The 20,313-nt window shown below is 37.3% G+C and overlaps 3 protein-coding genes across 4 annotated transcripts; 2 read left to right on the plus strand and 1 right to left on the minus strand.

Annotated features, from left to right (window-relative positions):
- The first annotated feature begins 2,325 nt into the window (after positions 1-2,325).
- On the plus strand, positions 2,326-4,948 carry LOC9316552 (S-protein homolog 11). 2 transcript variants are annotated; one of them, XM_021027409.1, is made up of 2 exons: positions 2,326-3,337; positions 3,550-4,948. In XM_021027409.1, the coding sequence occupies exon 2, from the start codon at positions 4,476-4,478 to the stop codon at positions 4,905-4,907; it is 432 nt and encodes a 143-aa protein (XP_020883068.1). In that variant the 5' UTR covers positions 2,326-3,337; positions 3,550-4,475; the 3' UTR covers positions 4,908-4,948. The 2 variants fall into 2 exon arrangements, with proteins under 2 accessions (XP_020883068.1, XP_020883067.1); XM_021027408.1 differs by having other exon boundaries at positions 2,341-3,337; positions 3,445-4,948.
- Positions 4,949-12,778: 7,830 nt separating this feature from the next.
- On the plus strand, positions 12,779-13,425 carry LOC9314730 (S-protein homolog 10). The gene has a single exon (XM_021027146.1). It carries the CDS (start codon positions 12,817-12,819, stop codon positions 13,324-13,326), a length of 510 nt encoding a protein of 169 aa, XP_020882805.1. The 5' UTR covers positions 12,779-12,816; the 3' UTR covers positions 13,327-13,425.
- Positions 13,426-13,678: 253 nt separating this feature from the next.
- LOC9314731 (metal transporter Nramp3) lies at positions 13,679-16,217 on the minus strand. Its single transcript, XM_002880439.2, has 4 exons — positions 15,478-16,217; positions 14,923-15,059; positions 14,183-14,835; positions 13,679-14,102 (listed from the first exon to the last, which is right to left on the minus strand). The coding sequence occupies exons 1-4, from the start codon at positions 16,005-16,007 to the stop codon at positions 13,899-13,901; spliced, it is 1,524 nt and encodes a 507-aa protein (XP_002880485.1). The 5' UTR covers positions 16,008-16,217; the 3' UTR covers positions 13,679-13,898.
- Positions 16,218-20,313: the final 4,096 nt, after the last annotated feature.

Consider the following 20,313-nt stretch of genomic DNA (forward strand, 5'->3'; position numbering starts at 1 on the left):
CTCTTCTCTAGAGTCTTCTTGGGCAAATATTGCCAACATTCCTCTTTTATGGAGGGTATAAAACTCCCAAATGCCTCACATGGCTAGAAAGGTATTCTAGCATACAGGAATGTACTAAATGAAGGTCTCGGCTGGTTAATAGGAAATGGTGAAAGTATTAGAGTATAGACTGATCCATGGCTATCCAAAGTTGAACCTCTTCGCCCAATGGGCCCTCCCAACGTTAACATGTCTTGGCTAAGAGTGGCAGATTTATTGGACCCCGTATCCAAAACCTGGAATTCGTTAGCTGTAAGAGAGACGATCCCTCTGTACGAAGAGAACCTTTGAAGAATACCTATCAGCTCTTCCTCGCAAAGGGACAGACTCGTATGGCTCCCAGAAAAAAAAATGGCCAATATACATCGAGATAAGGTTATGAGATCACCATGGCAAAAACCATTCCTCTAGCTCACCTCCAGTTCAAATGGTAGTCCACGGTTTGGAAAGCCCACACTTCTCTGAAGATACGCAGTTTTGCGTGGAAAATTATCATGAATGCTTTACCTGTTATTGCTAATCTGGTGTACCGTGGTATACCAGCTGACCCAAACTGCAAACGATGCAACCAGCCTAAAACTATTTCCCATGTGCTCCGCAATAATCCTTTTGCCAGGAGAGTCTGGTCACTCACACCACTGAAATGCAACCCAACCTCAATCCCGGGTACCATGCTGGAATGGCCCTCAATAACCAATACAGCATGTGCTCTGCCTCTAACTGGTATTTCTTCGGCCTCTCTTTTCCACTAGATTTGTTGGTTCTTGTGGAAAGCTCGAAATGCCTTGATCTTCTCACCTTCCTCATTTTCTGGGGTGGAAATTGTCTTGAAAGAGAAAATGGAGGCAAAATGTTGGCAGGAGGCTCAAACTCTTTGATACGCCAGAGAGTCCCCACAACCTACTCTCAACTAACCAATCTCGAACCCTGCTTCTGTCCCTGCTCTGCCATCCACTTTGTTTACTGGATTACAACCACCTCCCATGTCTATTTCGGTTTCCTCGGATGCTGTGTGGGATGCAGCAACACTGATGGCATGTTTGGGTTGGTCTTTCCATCTTAATACGGATGATACTAGTATCAATGAGGTTAGCGGTTTGATAACACACACTCATGTCAACTCTGCGCTGGAAGCAGAAGCTTGGTCAACTTGGGCGGCACTAGCTCAAGCGAAATCCGACGGCATCAAGGAGATTCATGTGCTCTCGGACTGCCAGACCTTGGTCAACCTGTTGAACTTTTTGCTAATCCACACCGAAATTCAATCAATTATCGATGACATCCGAGCTTTATGCTCTTCTTTTAATATCTTGTGTTTTCTTTCATTCCTAGATGTTCTAATAGCAAAGCTGATGCTTTAGCTAAAAACGATCTTCAAGCGGTTGTAACAAACTTTGTTCTTTGAGTTTTACTTAATGGAATCTCCATCTGACAAAAAAAAAAAACAAGAAAATAAAGTTCAAACTCATTAAACCCCAATTTCGTTAGGTTTTTTTTTTGGGTTTAGGATCCTCGTCTTTAGATAGAGTTTTTTAATTTATTGATGTAGCTGGAAAAAACATTTTCCTTTTGGTTATAACTCACCGTTGTCTATTCTTTGTTAACCTATGTTCTCAAATCTTCTTCGACGACTAGATTTATTCATACCTTCTTAGTTTTTGTTGGTGATTGGGATGTGTTCTTCCTCTTCGATCGTTTTCTCATGGTCTTTGTCAATCTTCGGTAGTTGCATTGAAGATTTAGTTGATGTTTGAAGAGTTTGTGGTTGGAGTTCTCCAGGAAGATCAAGTTGGTATCCATCCCATGATAGGTCGGTCTCGCATTGCCCATGCTGTCTTTGAAGGTATGCGATAGTACTTGGCAACGGCAAATGGAGAAGATATGATAATAAAGGAAGCTAGAGTTAGAAGCTCAGTGGCAGATGCAGAAAAGGACCCTATCATAGAAAACTTCAATGATTATCCTGACTAAAGGAAAAAGTCTAGTTTCCAAATACGAATCTTCTGACTCTTCCTTCAAAGATTATTATGTTTTTAATAAATCTGCTAAGTTGATGCGAGCAGAGTCTTAAGCTGACCAATCCAGATCTTTATGTTAATTATATGGTTAGGAAACTATATAAAATAGACTTTCTTTGAGATAACATAGATAGATATCTATGATCTATGAATATATTAGTAAATGTTGCATCTTTTGGCTATGTTATTGGATTATTGACTTCTTCTACCTTGTTATATTAAATTTTTGTTATCTGCGTGGAACAATATTCATGTGTTGTTTCTTTATGGTATATTTCTAGGAAGCTGAACTAGAGAAGTTAAAAAAAAATTCGTTAAGCCTTCATGGCGAAAACTATTGGAGCCATCGGAAAAAATTACTGATCAATTATCTGTTGTTTCTAGCTAATGTCGATAATGGAGAAATTGCGAGCGAATGGGGGAGGAAAGAGAATGGTTTATCGAAGGTTCAGTTATGTTTTTTTTTTAATATAAATCTTCTCGGCTGATCTGGCCATCTCAGTAGAAACGCACCGAAGCGATTTAGAATGGACTTTTCTCCGAATAGCCACCATACTGTCCATCGACTCCATCCCAAGTTTGGAATGTTTTCCAACTAATACCAGGGGGTAGCCAGTTCGCATATTACTGGACTACCATGTAAATTGTTTGGACCCAAGCCCATACTTGTTTCAAGGGTGGATCAAACCTAGATTGGTTCCTTTCAATTTTTTTCAAGTTCTCAACCACCACTGGACCACGACTGTATGAGCCAAATATTCAATTCTGTTTGTAGGGTTTTCAATAGATTAGTGGTGAAGGAGACGTGTTTGTAAAATGGGAAATGTGTAATTTTAAAATCTCTTCAAATATCATCTTATGAGGTGTGATTGTTCTATTTCTACCCACACTTTTAACTATAAATTGTCTCTCAAATCATTTGTATTTTTTTCGTCTATGATTTTGTTTTCCAATAACATGAGATTTGAAAACATTTTTATAAATTATCAATTGAATAACTATAGATTTGGAGTTATTTTGATAGATCATCGCTGGGAGTTTACAGCGAAACCTAATTTTCTCTCTAAAAATGCCTCCTTCGAAAAGCCGCCGTTTCTCCTTTTAGATCTGAGACCGGTGGCCGGTGGCTTCTTCAGCACCGGGGCTGGTCTCCTCTTTTGCTTTTTGTTTGCTCTTCGGCATCTGTAACTTTCGGTGGTGATGATGGTCTAGACGATGTCCGGGTTCGAGCTAGGTTTATGTTGGGGTGGTGTGGTCGGAGATCCGGCCTTCTTTTGACGGTGTGTGTCTCCTCTACCCTTCGTTCTCCTCTCTTGAATTTGGCGATTTTACTCGGCTGATCCAATCTATTTACCTCTGGCGTTGTAGCGGTTTGTGTTTGTTGTAGTTTCAATTGCTGGGTGTAACTGTTTTCTTTTACAGAGATTCCTTTTAAATTTGGTCTTTTGTGGTTTGGTGCTCTCCATTCTAATGTTTTCTTCTTCTCTGCAAGTTGTCTTCGTCTCGCTCCGGTTTCGATCTTTCACCGGTTCTTTCGTATTCGGTGTTGTCCGGTTCGTGTTTGGTTCGCTCTTTGTCTCTACTCTATAGATCAGATCGAGATCTGGTCTGTTCAAAGGCTTCTTTCGAGGCGTTAACTTGTCGGGGTATATTCTTTCGACTTCGCCGCTACCGGGAGGAATATTTTGATCCTGTTGCTTTTGGCTTGGATATCTTGCTGGTGTGATCGCCTAGGAACTCTTTCATTGTGAGGTAGTCTCAATCCACTATAGGAGGAACCGCTTATCGTTGTCTCGCTTTGCTGCTTCGGTTTGCTTTGTGTAAGGCATTCCAGTCATGGTTTTGATTTGGTAGGTATGGAGTTTGTGCTAGATTCCAGATTTAATTTGTTGAGTCTCTTGTTTTAGTTTTCATTTATTCCTTGTTTCTTTCCCTGTAATTATTTAGGGCCTCGTTTGGGTTTAGTTTCGGGGGGTTAAAGTCCCGCCGGCTTAGTTTCTGAGGGTTAAAGTCCCGCCGGCCTTTGTATTCCGACAATGTAATTCACCCTTGTTATATAATCATTCAGACGAAAAAAAAAAGAAGGAGTTATTTTGATAAATACTAGATTCAATAAAACTGGATCTTAATAATTTTAGAAAGTGACCACCCCAATAAGATGAAATTGTTTCAAAGGAAAAAAATCATACCAAATTAATATGCCCTATAAATATAAAAGTTGAACGTTGAATGAGATTTTTTCCAAAGCAGCACCAAATATTATCGTAAAATCAATAATTCCTTTAATAAAATGCAAAAACAGGAAGAAAATCAAATGCATGAGCAAAACAATTTGTATAGATATGTATAGATAAGCATCTTTTATCTTGTATATATATATCACCCCTAAAACTACAGAACAAATAAATCTAAAAAATAATGAATTTTTTTTCGTATTTTTTAGTTGTTATTGTATTGTGTGCAGGATTGAGTAATGCGAAGTTCAACGAAAAAAATTCTGTAGTTTTTAAGAATTCTCTTGGTCCCAAAAACGTTCTCAAGATTCATTGTATATCAAAAGACGACGATCTAGGCTACAATTATTTAAGACCTGGACAAATCTACGAATTTAGTTTTCATGATAGTGTTTTGAAAACCAAATTTGATTGTGAGTTATGGCAGGGACGTGGTCCTACTTACAAGTTTTATGCAAACTTTCGGGCGTACAAAGGTGGCGGTCTGATAGTTCACAGCGGTAAAAAGAACTTTTGGGAAGTTAGAGAAGATGGTATTTACTTTACACATGGTAAGGAAATACCTAAATTAGAGTATAAATGGAGCCCCATAGGAGAGCCCCCTATAAGATCATAAAATGTTTTTTTTAATAAGTACAATTTTATATCTCATGTTCTTGAATGAATCTATTGAACAAATCTTTTTGTTTTTTCTTAAAATCAAAAGTAAATTGAATATTTTTCTGGTCAATATCGGTCAACGCTGGATTCTGACAAACAGTATACCGGATTAAGGTAGTTTGTGATGTTGACCACATGTCATCATATATTTGGTATATATGGACATTCAGTTTAGTTCGTGATCTTGGGTATACATTTATAAACTTGGATTGAATTTTAAATCGGAGAAGATAAGGTAATAAAGAAAGCTAGTCAGAAGTTTAGTGGCGGATGTGCCAAAGGGATAAGAGAATAAAGAGAAAAGTTGTGTTCTATTGACATTGAGAAAATGTATATATACATCCTACACATGAAACCCTAAACATACTTAGGGAAATTAACATATTAGCCTAAGTATAATATATTTACATTATAGGTCCCTAATACTCCCCCTCAAGTTGGAGCATGAAGATTATACATGCCCAACTTGCGCCGTAAATAAGCAAATTGTTGAGAACCCAAAGCCTTAGTAAAGATATCCGCTGGTTGCTCCGTAGTGGTAAGATGCGCAGTAACCAGTGAACCATCCTGAATTTCATCCCGAATGAAGTGACAATCCCTCTCAATATGCTTCGTCCGCTCATGAAAAACTGGATTGGCAGCAATATGTAAGGCTGCCTTATTGTCACAAAACAAACGCATCGCCTGCGGATGAGACACTCCAAAGCATCCTAAAAGCTCACGATTCCATTTCAACTCTCGAGTAGTAAAACTCATTGCACGATATTCAGCCTCTGCAGAAGAAAATGACACCACATCTTGTTTCTTTATCTTCCAAGCAATCGGAGAATCACCCAACATAACAATAAATCCTGTAACCGATCTCCGAGACATGGAACATGTAGAAAAATCTGAATCACAATAAGCTGTCAATTGTAAATCAGGATCAGAACTCAACACAATACCTTGACCCGGACAGCCTTTAAGATATCTGACAACCCGTATAACTGCAGCCCAATGCTTGGCACGTGGTTTTTGCATAAATTGAGCCAAAATATGCACAACATAGGACAAATCTGGTCGGGTAAAAGTAAGATATACCAAACGCCCAACAAGCCTCCTATACCTCTCGACATCCTCATAGAACTCTCCTTCATCACCCGGCAACTTATGGTTTTGCTCAAGCGGAGTAGACACTAGTTGACATCCCAACAACCCACATTCACTTACAATATCCAAAGCATACTTCCTTTGCGACAAGTAAAAACCATCATGAGACCGAGATACTTCAATGCCCAAAAAATATTTCATAGCCCCCAAGTCCTTCATATGAAAACATTCACTAAGGTATCCCTTAAACTCCTGAACACCATTAAGATCATTTCCCCCAATCAACAAATCATCAACATAGACCAACACAAAGAGTTGCATAGATCCACGCTCCAAGGTAAAAAGAGAGTAATCGGCTACCTGCTGAGCAAACCCATACCCTTTTAGTGCTGCTGCAAGCTTAGCAAACCAACAACGTGGTGCTTGACGTAGACCATATAAAGATTTCTTAAGGCGACAAACTTTTGATTTATCTTGAGAAACAAAGCCAGGAGGTAATCTCATATAAACTTCTTCCTCAAGATCCCCATGTAGAAACGCATTATGAACATCCATCTGATGTACTTCCCATCCTTTGACAGCCGCAATCTTAAGAAACTCGCGAATAGTTGTCATTTTCACAACAGGAGCAAATGTCTCATCAAAATCTAACCCTTCGACCTGTCGATTTCCCATGGCCACCAAACGAGCCTTGTAACGCTCAATTTCCCCATTCGACTTATACTTGATAGTAAAGATCCAATGACTGCCAATAGCTTTCTTTCCTGGCGGAAGATCGGTAATATCCCAAGTGTCATTTGCTTCTAAAGCATTCACCTCTCCAGACATCGCATTGCACCATTTCTCATCCTTAACGGCTTGCGAATATGACTTAGGAACCGAGATAGCAGTAATGGCCGCAAGAAAAGCTCTCTGTGAATCAGAAAATCGGTCACAACTCACATAATTAGCAATGGGATAGAGGACCGTACCTGGAGCAGAGGATGTTGATTGAGTGGGTGCCGGTGAGAGTGTGGGATGTTCAACTGAGCAACGTGTAGTATGTAGTACATAATCACTTAGATGAGCCGGAGGTTTTCTTTCCCGTTCGCTTCGTCTAACTTTAATCCCTTCACTAGTCAGATTATCATTCCCTAATTGACTCCCCCTTTCCTCCAAAGCAGTATCTGAAGTCTTTTTATTATCTTTGGACCCCGTAATATGAACATCGGACAAGCTGGATGCTGGATCGATCGATCCTGGTGCCGGATCGATCGATCCGTTAGTGGCTGATGTCTCAGTAATTTCCTCTGGATCGATCGATCTAGGCGTGGGATCGATCGATCGCTCCGTCTCGGGTCCAACCTCGTCACATGTCAGTAGCTTGGGATCGATCGATCTACGTGCCGGATCGATCGATCCCGTTTGGTCCGTCAACTCATCAAACGTCAGTAACTCGGGATCGATCGATCCACGTGCCGGATCGATCGATCTAGTCATCTCTGGTCGAAACTAATCATCTTCAAACTATGCGGGATCGATCGATCCCGGCTGTGGATCGATCGATCGCTGTTCCGACAACTGATATGGGAATTCATCTTCTTGAAACACCACATCCCGAGAAACAAAGAATTCCAACTTCTCCAAATCATACACACGCCATCCCTTCTGACCAAATGGATACCCCATAAAAACACACCGTCTACTTCGTTCCCCAAACTTATCTTTATCCCGCAAAACATTACGAGCAAAGCATAAGCTACCAAAGACTTGTAAGTGAGTGATATTAGGTACTTCCCCAAACAACAGCTGATAGGGTGTCTTTCCTTGCAAAATAGTGGATGGAGTTTGATTAATCAAATGACATGCAGTCATAACACACTCACCCCAAAACTGACGTGGTAAGGTAGCTTGAAACATCAACGATCTAGCAACATTCAATATATGTCTATGCTTTCTCTCCACTCTACCATTTTGTTGAGGAGTATAGACACACGACGTTTGATGCATGATTCCCTCTTCTAGGAAGTACGATCGCAAACCCATAAATTCCCCGCCATTATCACTACGTACTACTTTCACCTTCTTCTCAAACTGTCGTTCCACCATTTTGAAAAAATTCTTAAGAGTTACACCGACTTCACTCTTTTCCCGTAACAGGTGCACCCAAACCACTCTCGAATAATCATCTACTATTGTCAGAAAATACGCAGCACCCGAAGTAGATACTATGCGATACGGACCCCAGAGATCACAATGAATCAAATCAAAAATTCCAGCAGCTTTATTAGAACTTTCATGAAAACAATCCCGGGTTTGTTTAGCCCGTAAACAAATATCACAAACTGTTGTGGAACTAACTTGCTTTCCAATATCTAAATAACTCGATAAATAGGGAACAACATGACTAGACGGATGACCAAGACGACGATGCCATAAATCCCATGATCCTGAACTACTCACAGTCTTGTGTATCTTCGCACCAATCACCCCTCGAAGCACGTACACATCCCCACACTCTTCACCAACCCCAATCAGCGTCTTCATAGCCCGGTCCTGTATAACACACAACTCATCAGTGAATGTAATAGAACCCTTAACCACTTTCAACAACTTTGCAACCGAAATTAAGGAGCATGTTAAATCCTTAGAGTACAAAACTCCTTGTAGCCACAAATCGCCCCCGAGACATATATCACCATGTTGGGTGGACACCACATGATCACCATCCGGTAGACCGATCATACATGGATTGGTATTCATCACATTAGACAAATAGTCTAAATTACCAGTCATGTGGTGTGATGCTCCTGTATCAATAATAAAATCAACACATTCTTTCTTACCATTCAGCTTCTCATTAGGATTTGACTTTTGAGAAGCAAAGAGACCCTTGAGAGCATTCCATTGATCATCACTCATTTGTGGTAGAGATTGACGATCCAAATCAGCCGGTGTTCTTGTTGAATTAGCTTGTATTCCCCCAACAATATTTGCCTGAACACCCGTGACCGCGTTAGCCCTACCACCGGACCCGCGACCACGTCCAAACCGGCCACCACGTCCTCCACGTCCACGTCCACCTCTACCGCGATCATTGTAGTCAAGACCTCGTTCTCCCCACCATTCAGGAAGACCAATTATCTGAAAGCAATCAGCCTTTGCATGCCCATACTTACCACAATGAGTACATGTCACGTCCTTCTCGCGATAAAAATTAGAAGTTTGACCCCGTTGTGCAGCCTGGACCGCAAACCCCACAGCCTCCGGAGTGGCATCACGATTCCTAGTAATCGTGAGTTGTCTCTCTTCTCGAATGATCCTTTGATAGACTTGTGAGAGCTTGGGTAGTGGTTCCATACTGGTGATAGTAGAACGCACCGTACCAAACTTCGCAGAATCTAAACCATTCAAGAAGGTATTGGTTCTCTCTTCATTATGGTCTTCTTCCAACTGAGCAGCCAGTTCTCCACAACTACATGATCGAATAGGCTTGTAAATTGCCAATTCATCCCACATCTTCTTAAGTCTCCCATAGTACACCATTACCGTATCTCTGTTTTGCCTACAGTTTGCTATATCAGCCCGAAGCTCACTGATTCTTGGCCCGTTTCCCGCAGAGAATTGAAGCTTCAAATCTTCCCACAACGCTTGAGCTTCATCCACCATAGAAATCGATGTCCTGAGAGTCGGCTCAATCGTGTTCATAATCCAAGCGATTAACATAGAATTAACCACTTCCCACTGTTCAATCTCATCATCCTTGGTAGGTTTCTCCAAGGTCCCATCAATAAACCCTAATTTCCGTTTCGTTCGCAAGGCGTTCCGCACATGCTTAGCCCAATCTTCATAGTTTTCTCCCTTTAATTGAACAGTAGTAATCACATTACCCGGTCCATCAGAAGGATGAAGATAAAGTGGAGAGGCCCTAGCCTTCTCCGCCACCGTGAGTCCACTCCCGCCGCCGCCTTCCGCAGTCTTCACCGGAGCAACCTCTTTCCCGTCAACATCAGCCATCTTCTCTTCTTTTCCCTTTGTTTGATTTTCTTCTTAAAACCCTAGCTCTGATACCATGTCAAAGGGATAAGAGAATAAAGAGAAAAGTTGTGTTCTATTGACATTGAGAAAAGGTATATATACATCCTACACATGAAACCCTAAACATACTTAGGGAAATTAACATATTAGCCTAAGTATAATATATTTACATTATAGGTCCCTAATAGGATGCAGAAAAGGATCCTAACACTCAGAAAGCAGTTCAAAGATTGTTCTCATTAAAAGAAACGATCAATTTTCCAATTACGAATCTTTTGACTTGTCCTTCAAACACTGTTCTGTTTTAAATAAATCTGCTAAGTTGATGCGAGTATAGTCTCAAGCTGACCAAAATCCAGATCTTTATCTCTGTTATATAGCTATGGAGCTCGATTAGGGTGGGATCTTTTTACCCATATAAATAAATAGGTTTTAGACTTTTAGTAGGTTACCCTAATAGGGTTTATGGGTTTAATGAGTAAAACCCATTATGATCATGGGTTACCCATATGAGTTCATTGCGAAAACTAAAAAGTAATACAATATATGTATATGTAAAATATCTTCTTTTCTTTAGGATTTTAGGATGCTTTTTCTATTTTAATATCTAGATATTTTTTATTTGTTATTTGAAAACTTTTGTTGGTTTTACAATAATATAATTATATGTTATTTTTTAGATTTCTTTTTATTTATTTATATAATTTTATTTATATGGATACTCATATAATCCATTAAACTAATGTATCTTATGCTTATGGGTTTGAGTATGCAAATTTAACCCATATAAATAAATGAGTCGGATCAAACTCCTCCATTAAAATCTCTAACCTATGTGGGTTTGGGTCGGGTCGGGTCGGATTACCCATTTTGACATCCCTAGCTGAATGTGCAACTAGAACTGGACACTAATATATGTTACCCGTATTTGACCCATCTTAAAAAGTACATGTGACCATAGCATCGGGTAAAGGGTATTACTGGTATTACCCATTCGTAAGGGTCTACTATCGAGTATTAATTTTGTTTCAAATACATGTTCTGTTACCCGATTTATTACCCGACCTGTACATACCAGCTTTATTAATGTTTACAATATTACCAATATTTTAATGTTCATGGAATTTAATAGAATGGAAATAGCAACTTATGAAAAATTGACTTTTTGTAAACAAATACTTATGTTTTGGAATATGAAATTATTATACGGTTACGCAAAATATTTTTACGCATGAAAGATTAATTAATATGCTGGTAAAAGGTCGGGTATCTAGCGGATTTTCTTTTGAAGATGATTAAATACATCTCCCAAAAACGAAAGTGATATTGATTATAAAAAATACTCTTCCTAAAATACCATTAATTAATTATTATAAAATCAATTGATTTACACTAATTCTCTAATAAGTGATAACACATATAATATAACCAAAATAAATGGTTTTATTATAAAAAGTTTTTATTTATTATATAGTAATATATTATATATTACATTTCAAAAATATATATTTATCATTAGTTTATGTGTGTAGATGGAATGGAAAACATAGACAGATCATTAGTGCTTATAATAAGAGGGGCATATTGAATCAATGATTTGCATTTATTTGGATACTTAAATTTTAGTAAGAATTGAAAAGAATGAAAGGTTTAAAAAGATTTGAGTTTTTAACAAAAAAAAAAAAGATTTGAGCAAATTTTATAGAATTATTGTTACAAATCTTAGTGGATGATTAGTAGAAATTTCAAGGCATTTGAGAAACTGAAAATGTGAGATCAAAAATAATTTGTGAATGGCATGTCGATCTTCGTCTTTAACATGTATGCTATTATAACGTTTATAATTAAGGTTGGCTACTGATACATACATCTTCTAGACCTTGTTAATTATACTATTTCTATGATCTATGGATATATTAGTCAATGTTGCATTTTTTTTTTGTCAAAGGGTTTTTTTTTTAACCAGGTTGTCCGGGCCCCACCACTAGTGGTTCCGACTAGCACTGTATTGGGCATTGCCCTCAAGTGTGGTCCTGGTGGCCTTACATACCGGGTTCACGTTATCCCATCGCTAAGGGCGTGGCAGTGGCCAAATGAGGTAAAATTCAGGAGTGTCGTGCTTGCATGGAGTCGATCCCTAACCTGGACCAACAGAGTCGCTCCTCTGCAAGTGGAAACCACTGAACCACCACCACTTGGTTCAATGTTGCATCTTTTGTCTACGTTATTCGATTATTGACTTCTTCTATATTGTTAGATCATAGAAATATAACAAGGTGAGTATATAACTATATATGAGGTGTGATTGTTCTTTTTTTTTGTTCAACAAAGTGTGATTGTTCTACCCACACTTTTTAACTATAAATTGTCTCGCAAATCATCTGATTTTTTTTTTTCTACAATCTTATGGTAACATCCCAGTTTTCCAATAACATGAGATTTGAAAATATTTTTCTAAATTATCAATTGAACCATAGATTTGGATTGATTTTGATAAATACTAGAGTCAATAAGACTGGATTTTAATACATTTCAGAAAATGACCAGTCCAGTAACGTGAGATTGTTTTAAAGGAAAAAATCATCCCAAATTACTAATCCAATATTCCCCTTAAATGTAAAAGTTGAACGTTGAATGAGCTTTTTCCTGAACAGCACCAAATATTATTGAAAAAAAAATTCTTTAATAAGATGCAAAAACAGGAGGAAAATTAAATGCATGAGCAAAACACTTTATATAAATAAGCACATCTTTTATATATGTATATCACCTCTAAAACTAAAGAACAAATAAATCTAAAAAAAAAGTTCACAATGAATTGTTTTTCTTGTTTTTTACTTGTTATTGTATTGTGTGCAGGATTGAGTAATGCAAAGTTCAACGAAAAAAACTCTGTAATTTTTAAGAATGCTCTTGGTCCTAAAAAAGTTCTCAGGATTTCTTGTACATCAGACAACGACGAAATAGGCTACATTTTCTTGAAACGTGGACAAATCTACCAATTTAGTTTTCATGATAGTGTTTTCAAAACCAAATTTGATTGTGAGTTATCGAAGGGAAGTGGTGGTTTTTATGATTACAATTTTTATGCAAAATTTAGGGCATATACAGGTGGCGGTCTCATAGTTCACTACGGTAAAAAGAACTTTTGGGAAGCTAGAGAAGATGGTATTTACTTCACACATGGTAAAGAAATACCTAAATTAGAGTATAAATGGATCCCCGGAGATCCCATAGATCCCCCTATGGAAGCAAAGAGCCCCCTATGAGAGCATAAAATGTTTTAATCATCTATGTTTAACTACGATCTTATTTCTTATGTTCTTGAATAAATTTATTGAATAAAATTTTATAATCGATTAAGATAGTTCGTGATGTTGATAACATGTCGTTTTATAACTTGTACATGTGGATATGCAATTTAGTTCGTGTTGTTGGCTACACATCTCTAAATTTGGGATATGTGGTCATATATTGTTACAGTTAAATTCAAAAGAAACATATAGCTTGCTATTCTTTTTCCTTTTAAATATAAAGTTACAGTCAAATTCAAAAGAAACATAAATAGCATAGGCTATAATCTAGTTATTAAGATTTTTTTTTTTTTGGGGACAAATCTAGTTATTAAGTTAAAATCCATAACAACAACAGCATTAGCAGGTGAACAGATCTTATTAGTTCTCGTCTCTGGGACCTATCTACTGATACATAGAAGAGCCTTCTTCAACAAAACCAGAGCTGCTTTATAACAACAACACATATAATACAAAAGAGAAAGCTAGAACTCATGATCCTAAGGATTACAAGACATAGCTACTACACTGTCTTGTTTGGTCCATTCTCAATTACTAGACTCCGCTTTGAATCGCCAATGAGTGAAAGTGATGCCACGAGCAATGAGGTAGAGGATGAATGCACCATACGAAGCTGTGAACACAGTCACAAAACCGGTATAGACTATGCCACTAACCTCATTGGAGAAGAACTCCAACAATAGATAACCGTTGATCATTATCACGAGCGCAGCAACAAGCCACGCGATTGTCTGCACAACAAGGTGAGATCGAACTTAATAAAGCGATCTTTAACGAATGTAGTAAAAGAGTTTGAAAGAAATCGACAAACCTTGTACAAAGGACCGATTTTGAAGCTACCCATGATTTGTTCTTTGGAGACCAAACACAGTAAGGGAATGAGTGCAAAGGGAATTTGAATGGATTGAAGCACGTTAAGCCACTCGTTTAAGACATCGAGTGTAGCTTCCGATGAATCAAACACTAGAGCAACGATAATAGTTGGAATGATTGCGCAGCTACGTGTGATCAAAGCTCTCAACCATTTCTTCATTTTGAAATTAAGAAACCCGCCCATGATGAATTGTCCCGCGTATGTACCAGTAATAGTGCTGCTTTGTCCAGCAGCTAATAACCCGATTGCCCAAATGTATAGTATCGGGAACACACCGCCTCCATATTTCTCCTGAAGATACTGTCCCGCGTTAACCAAACCAATGCTATCGGCAAGGTCAGTATTATAAAACCCTTTGGCGAAAACCGTTGTGACAAACAGATTGATCATAAAGGAGACAAAAAGAGCAATTGTGGATTCAATCGTGTAGTAGTTTAGCGCTTCTTGGACTCTGTATTTCTGTCGTTTATCGACTTCTCTAGATTGAACAAGAGCTGAGTGGAGAAACACATTGTGGGGCATTATAATACAACCCACAACTCCAACTGCTTTCTGTATCGTTCTTGAACTCAGTTTCGGTACCAATATCCCTGCAACAAGAGAAAGCGAAACTTCTTTAGAACTTAAAAACTGAGTTCTGATAAGAAATTGGATAAAGAGAACAAAGAAAGCCTAACCAATGAGAAGTTCAGAGCCACTTGGCTTAGCTTGACCAAACATCCAAGCGAATGAGACTCCCATAGTAGCGATAAGAACCGCAAACACCGCCTCGAGCTTCCTGATTCCGTAGTTCTCAAGAAACAAGAAGACAAAACTGTAGCCAAAACACACATATGAATCAATAACCCACATAACACCAAAACCTCGTACCTAAAGATAAAATTCCATAAGACATTAACACAGCTAATCATCAATTAACAATCCATAGATTAGATTAGCTAAATTACAATCAGAACCACAAACACTCACTAGAGTTTCCTGATTCCAACAAAAAGACCAAAACTTTGAGCAAAACACACATATGAATCAATGACTAAATGAGACACAGAGTGACAAAAAGTCATATCTAAAGATGAAATTCCAGATTAGAACCACAAACAAAAAGACAAAACTGGGACCAAAACACACAAATGAAACAATGACACAAGAAGACACATGACAAGAATAAAAACCCATGTCTAAAAATAAGATTTTGGAAGAATTAAAAGATTGAGAATTTGTGTGTGACTTACCAATCAAGAGCAGTGATAAGAACACCAGCCCAAAGAGGCAAAATCCCATTACTCAAAATCTTAATAGCAATAGCACTACCAATAACTTCTTGAATATCAGATCCAATCAAAGCCAATTCAGCCATAACCCACAAAACCATTCTTGCCCAAGTCGGATATTCATCACGACAAAGCTCAGCTAAGTGACGACCTGTCGCAACACCAAGCCTCGCTGACAAAAGCTGAACCAATAGACCCATTGCTGTTGCCCACATAAGAAGCCATAACAACGAGTACCCAGCAACCGCACCGGCTTGAAGATCTCCTTCGAGATTCCCTGGATCGAGAAATGCAATGCTCATTAAAAACCCAGGTCCGGTGAATAACCATAGCTTCTTCCATGAGAACGGTGGTGCGCCGCCGCATCCGACGCCGTGTTCTAGATCTTCCTCTTCGTTTCTCACGATGTGTACCTTCTCTGTTTCATCGTACGCTGTTTCTTCTTCTTCTTCGTTGATCAGAAGTGGCTCGTTGTTCTCGAGTTGTGACATTTTTTTGGATTCTCTGTTTCAGTTTCGGGTTTTTGTGTTTTTCGAGGTTTAACACGTTATTCTTACTTGCTCTTGCTTTTTATAGGGAAGTTCTGTTTCTCTTAGTACAAGATAAAGTATAAACACACACTTTCATAAGAATCTAATCACTTTATATTTTTCTAACATAATTATCGATAACTTAGGGAAAAAGATAGGGTTTTATTTGGTGGAGGTAATTCAGATAATCACTCATAAATAAATAAATATAATTTTGATGTGTAAATGGAATTTGGAAAAATAAAATTTTATTTTTATTTGTTACATATATCATAATTAATTCGTCTATTTACGGACACATATTCTATTTCGGTATTTCCTCTCTTTTTTTTTAAATTTTTTTTAAAATAGACAATTTTTGTAGAACCTTCTTGACCGGTTTAAAGGTTTAAAAATTTGTACGGTGTTTGATTATATGAAAATGTACTTTTTTTTTTACAAAAGAACTAGATTTTATCCCGCGGTACACCGCGGGATGATTTAATTTTAAAGTTAGTATAAAAATATTTTGTAAATTGTATCTCCTTATAACATATTTATTTATATTATAGTTTACAATTGTTATTAAGTAACGGTATACCACGAGTCCAAGAGACAATTATTAATAAACTGAGGATTTAACCCGTACTAAAGCGGTATATAAATATTGATTCAAATTTGTCCGCCATATAAATTCTTTCCGAAATATAACCCGTTCCGTAATTTCTAAACCCGTCCCGTGATTTGTTTTTATTTTAAAATTTAATGATTATTTGTTATATATAAAAGTTTACAAATCATATCTTTCTCTAAGACATTTATATTTTAATAAACTGAAGATTTGATATGTATTAAAACGGCATGTTAATGATATTTTAAAATTTTATAAATATTGTTATTAAGTAATATCATACCACGGGACAATTTTTGGTTTTATACATTCTTTTCTAAATGATACTGATTTAATATGTCTAATATTGGTGGTATTAAAAAAAAAAGATTTAATCCGTATTAAAGCGGCGGATTAATGATATTTTAATCTTTTTATTATTGTTTATTCAAAAACCCGTCCCGCCAAATCCGTCTAGCAAAAAAACTCATTTATTTTATTAATGTTGATCTTATTTATGATATGATTCTGAATCATTGTCTAAATATTTTAATCGATGTAAGAACGTTGAACATACATTTTCGTCAATTAGATAATATATGTCCGTTTTTAAAATTTTGAATCACAGTATATGCAAAAAAAAATTGATTTTTTTTTTTACTTTATGTATTATATGATGATTCAAAACAGTTAAAAACAAATCAAACAAAGATGATAGGAGAATTATAATTCTAAATCTTAATCAAATCTTCTAAATATCTAAATTATTAAATATGAAATATCCGGTGTATGAGTTGGGTTAAATATAACCGACCCAACAAATTTTTTGTGAAGGAATTTTTGAAACGGGTCGGATATCCAAATAACCCGAGAGCATTTTTATCCACCCGTCACCAAATTGTTGCAAAAATACTAGTATAGATAGATGCAAAATATATCGGAAATTCCATCCTTCTAATGGTGGAGTCATCTACCGTGGTCTCGTGTGTTAGAGACAAAGATGTATATCTTAAGTATAGTGTAGATATAATCATTACTCAGAATGTAATTAAATTTGATGGATTGATTATCATTTGTAATATGATTTAATTATATTCTTTCTATTTTATAATATAAGACTTTTTAGGGAAAAAAATTGTTTATATTATGAGATGATTTTAAATTTCTATATAAATTACAGATTAATTTAATATTTTATAATTATTTATATTATGCAGTTTAAAGAAAAATATATACTTTCTAATCTGCGTGTTTTTAAATAAAATATTTTATATTTTGAAACGAAAAAAATATATTTTTTATAATGAAATTACAAAAATTTATTTATTTATATTTATCTCTCTTTTTACGATTTTTTTTTTTTAACGTCTGGATTTATTATTTATTGCAAATTATGAGAACTGTTACATAGACGATTCTACAACGGACAATTCCTTCCGACCCTTATTAGATTTACGACAGACGACACCTTCTTCACCTTCTTCTTCATACTCACCTCCTTCTTTATGCTCTTGATGGACACTTCCCTCTCTGCGTAGAATCTTGGCGAACGGCTATAATTGTACATCGCTGGAGATCTCCTGCACACTTGCCTCCAATAATCTGCAAATTTATTAATAAATCGCAGTATCTGGGACTCGAACCCCAGACCTCTGGGTATAAAAACATTAATTAACCCTTGTTCAACCAATGGGTCAAGGGAGCTTCCACTTTTATAATTTATTTAGGAGTATGTTTTCCTCTTCAAAATCAAAGGCATGTATAGGGAATAAAAAAGCAAATAAAGAAAAAACAGGTGGTGCGAATCAGCGAAATAAATGGTCCACTTAGGTTGGTGACGTGGCGAGATCGAAAGAACGATGGAGATGGTGCCATGTCATGCGAAATAAGGGACCACAATCCGTAGATTAAACATGGTTCTCACCTACGAGATTCTCTTTCCTTTTATTTTGTTTTTGTTTTTTCTTTCTGTTTTTGGTAAATTTACAAAATAATATCATTCACCAAATTTTGTAATTAGTTTTTCATTTTATGTCTTGCTTTAATCTGTCTTACCTATTGTTGTTTCCTTGCTCTTTTGCTTGACACTGGTGGTTCTTTTTTTTTTTCATCGGAAAGGATTTTGTATTGATATTATCGATCAGAAAGCGACCCTTTACAAAAAACCAGTCAAGGTTAAATGCTAAGTACAGAGGATTAGCACCTAACACCAAAAAGAAACCAAACAAAGATTGGACAAGGAAAAGTTAACAACACATTAAGAAAAGATTCTCTCAACCTCAAAAACTCTTCGAAGCCAAAAAGGATGTCCCAAAGCTACATAAGACTGTAACCTGTTCTCTTTTACAACACTTTGAGCAATTACAGAAGCTCCCCTGTTCGCTGTAGTCTTTTCTACTGTAACTTTCCATTCTCCAATCTTTTCCAAAAAATGTGTTAAATCTGAAACCTGAGAAGCGAAAGATGGCCAAGCAATTGGTCTGGCAAAAGCAGACGAAAGATCACCTGGCTCAAAGGCAAAAAGGACCTTTGAAAACTTGTGACTATGCATACTCTCAACAGCCCAAGTAACACAAGTCAGCATTACATCTTTTTTATCACACAAATTTCCAAAAGCTCTCCTGCTATGCATCAGCACCTCTCCCTGTTCATTTCTAAGAACCCAAGCACCTCCACAAAGTCGTTTTTTTCCAGACCAAGATGCCCCGATGTTGCATTTTAACCATCCAGAAGGTGGTGGTTCCCAGCAGTGAAGGGTTGGTTCCTCAGAAACAATAATCTCTGAGTCTCCCAAGTTGACCTGAGTTTGAGCCAGAAACCATTCATGAGTATCCTCTTGTATAGTCTGTAAAGATTTTAAAGGACAGAAGATAAGACCCTCGAAGAAGAGTTTGTTCCTATTCTTCCAAAGCCTCCAAAGAACCCAAGGCCAAGACCTCTTTATAAGATCAGGAATCAAACCATTCTTTTTAAGATCAAAGAGGAATTGGATATTGGCAAAAATTGAGCCATTTTGAAATCCAAACTCCGGTGTAGGCACTCCAGATAATGCCCAAATCTGGCGAGCCAAAGAGCAAGTAAACAAAACGTGGTTGATGGACTCACCCACCTCCCCGCAGACCTAACACCGAGGGTCACAAGACATGCCACGACGAATGATCTGATCAGCCACAGGTAGGGCTGCACTGAGGATTCTCCAAATGAACATCTTTATTTTTGGAGCTGTTTTGGTGGACCAGATCATCTCCTTTAGACCATTTGTTGAAGGCAGCTGGTTGGCTTCTCTTATTAACTCAGGTTTGTTGGATTGAAAAGCGAGCCAATAGCCTAATTTAACAGAGAAATCCCCTGTTTTGGTGTGGAGCCAAACCCAGAAATCAGCCCTGTCAATCACCGGTTTCCTTTTCACAATGATCTCCACATCTGTAGGGTAGAAAAGGTGATCCAGCAACTCTCTGTTCCAGCATCTACCATCAAAATCAATTAGATCTGACACTTTTAAATTGAGGTTGACAGAGAAATGCTTTTGAAAAGGAAGCCTTGGAGCAATGTCATAAATCTAGGGGTCCATCCAAACACTTATAGAGTTCCCATTTCCAACTTCTTTTCTTAAGCCCTACATTACCAATTCTCTGCCATGCAAGATACTCCTCCATGCATATGATGGTCTAGCACCTA

Source organism: Arabidopsis lyrata (genome assembly GCF_000004255.2).
Source record: "Arabidopsis lyrata subsp. lyrata unplaced genomic scaffold ARALYscaffold_4, whole genome shotgun sequence".
Classification (NCBI taxonomy): Eukaryota; Viridiplantae; Streptophyta; class Magnoliopsida; order Brassicales; family Brassicaceae; genus Arabidopsis; species Arabidopsis lyrata.

Excerpts from the sequence above, each read along its gene's own strand:
- LOC9314730 (XM_021027146.1), top strand. The coding sequence starts at position 12,817 with ATGTATATCACCTCTAAAACTAAAGAACAAATAAATCTAAAAAAAAAG.
- LOC9314731 (XM_002880439.2), bottom strand. The coding sequence starts at position 16,007 with ATGTCACAACTCGAGAACAACGAGCCACTTCTGATCAACGAAGAAGAA. Across the intron at positions 14,836-14,922 it reads TGGCTCTGAACTTCTCATTG|GGATATTGGTACCGAAACTG; the intron begins GTTAGGCTTTCT and ends CTCTTGTTGCAG. Across the intron at positions 14,103-14,182 it reads AAATCGGTCCTTTGTACAAG|ACAATCGCGTGGCTTGTTGC; the intron begins GTTTGTCGATTT and ends CTTGTTGTGCAG.
- LOC9316552 (XM_021027409.1), top strand. The coding sequence starts at position 4,476 with ATGAATTTTTTTTCGTATTTTTTAGTTGTTATTGTATTGTGTGCAGGA.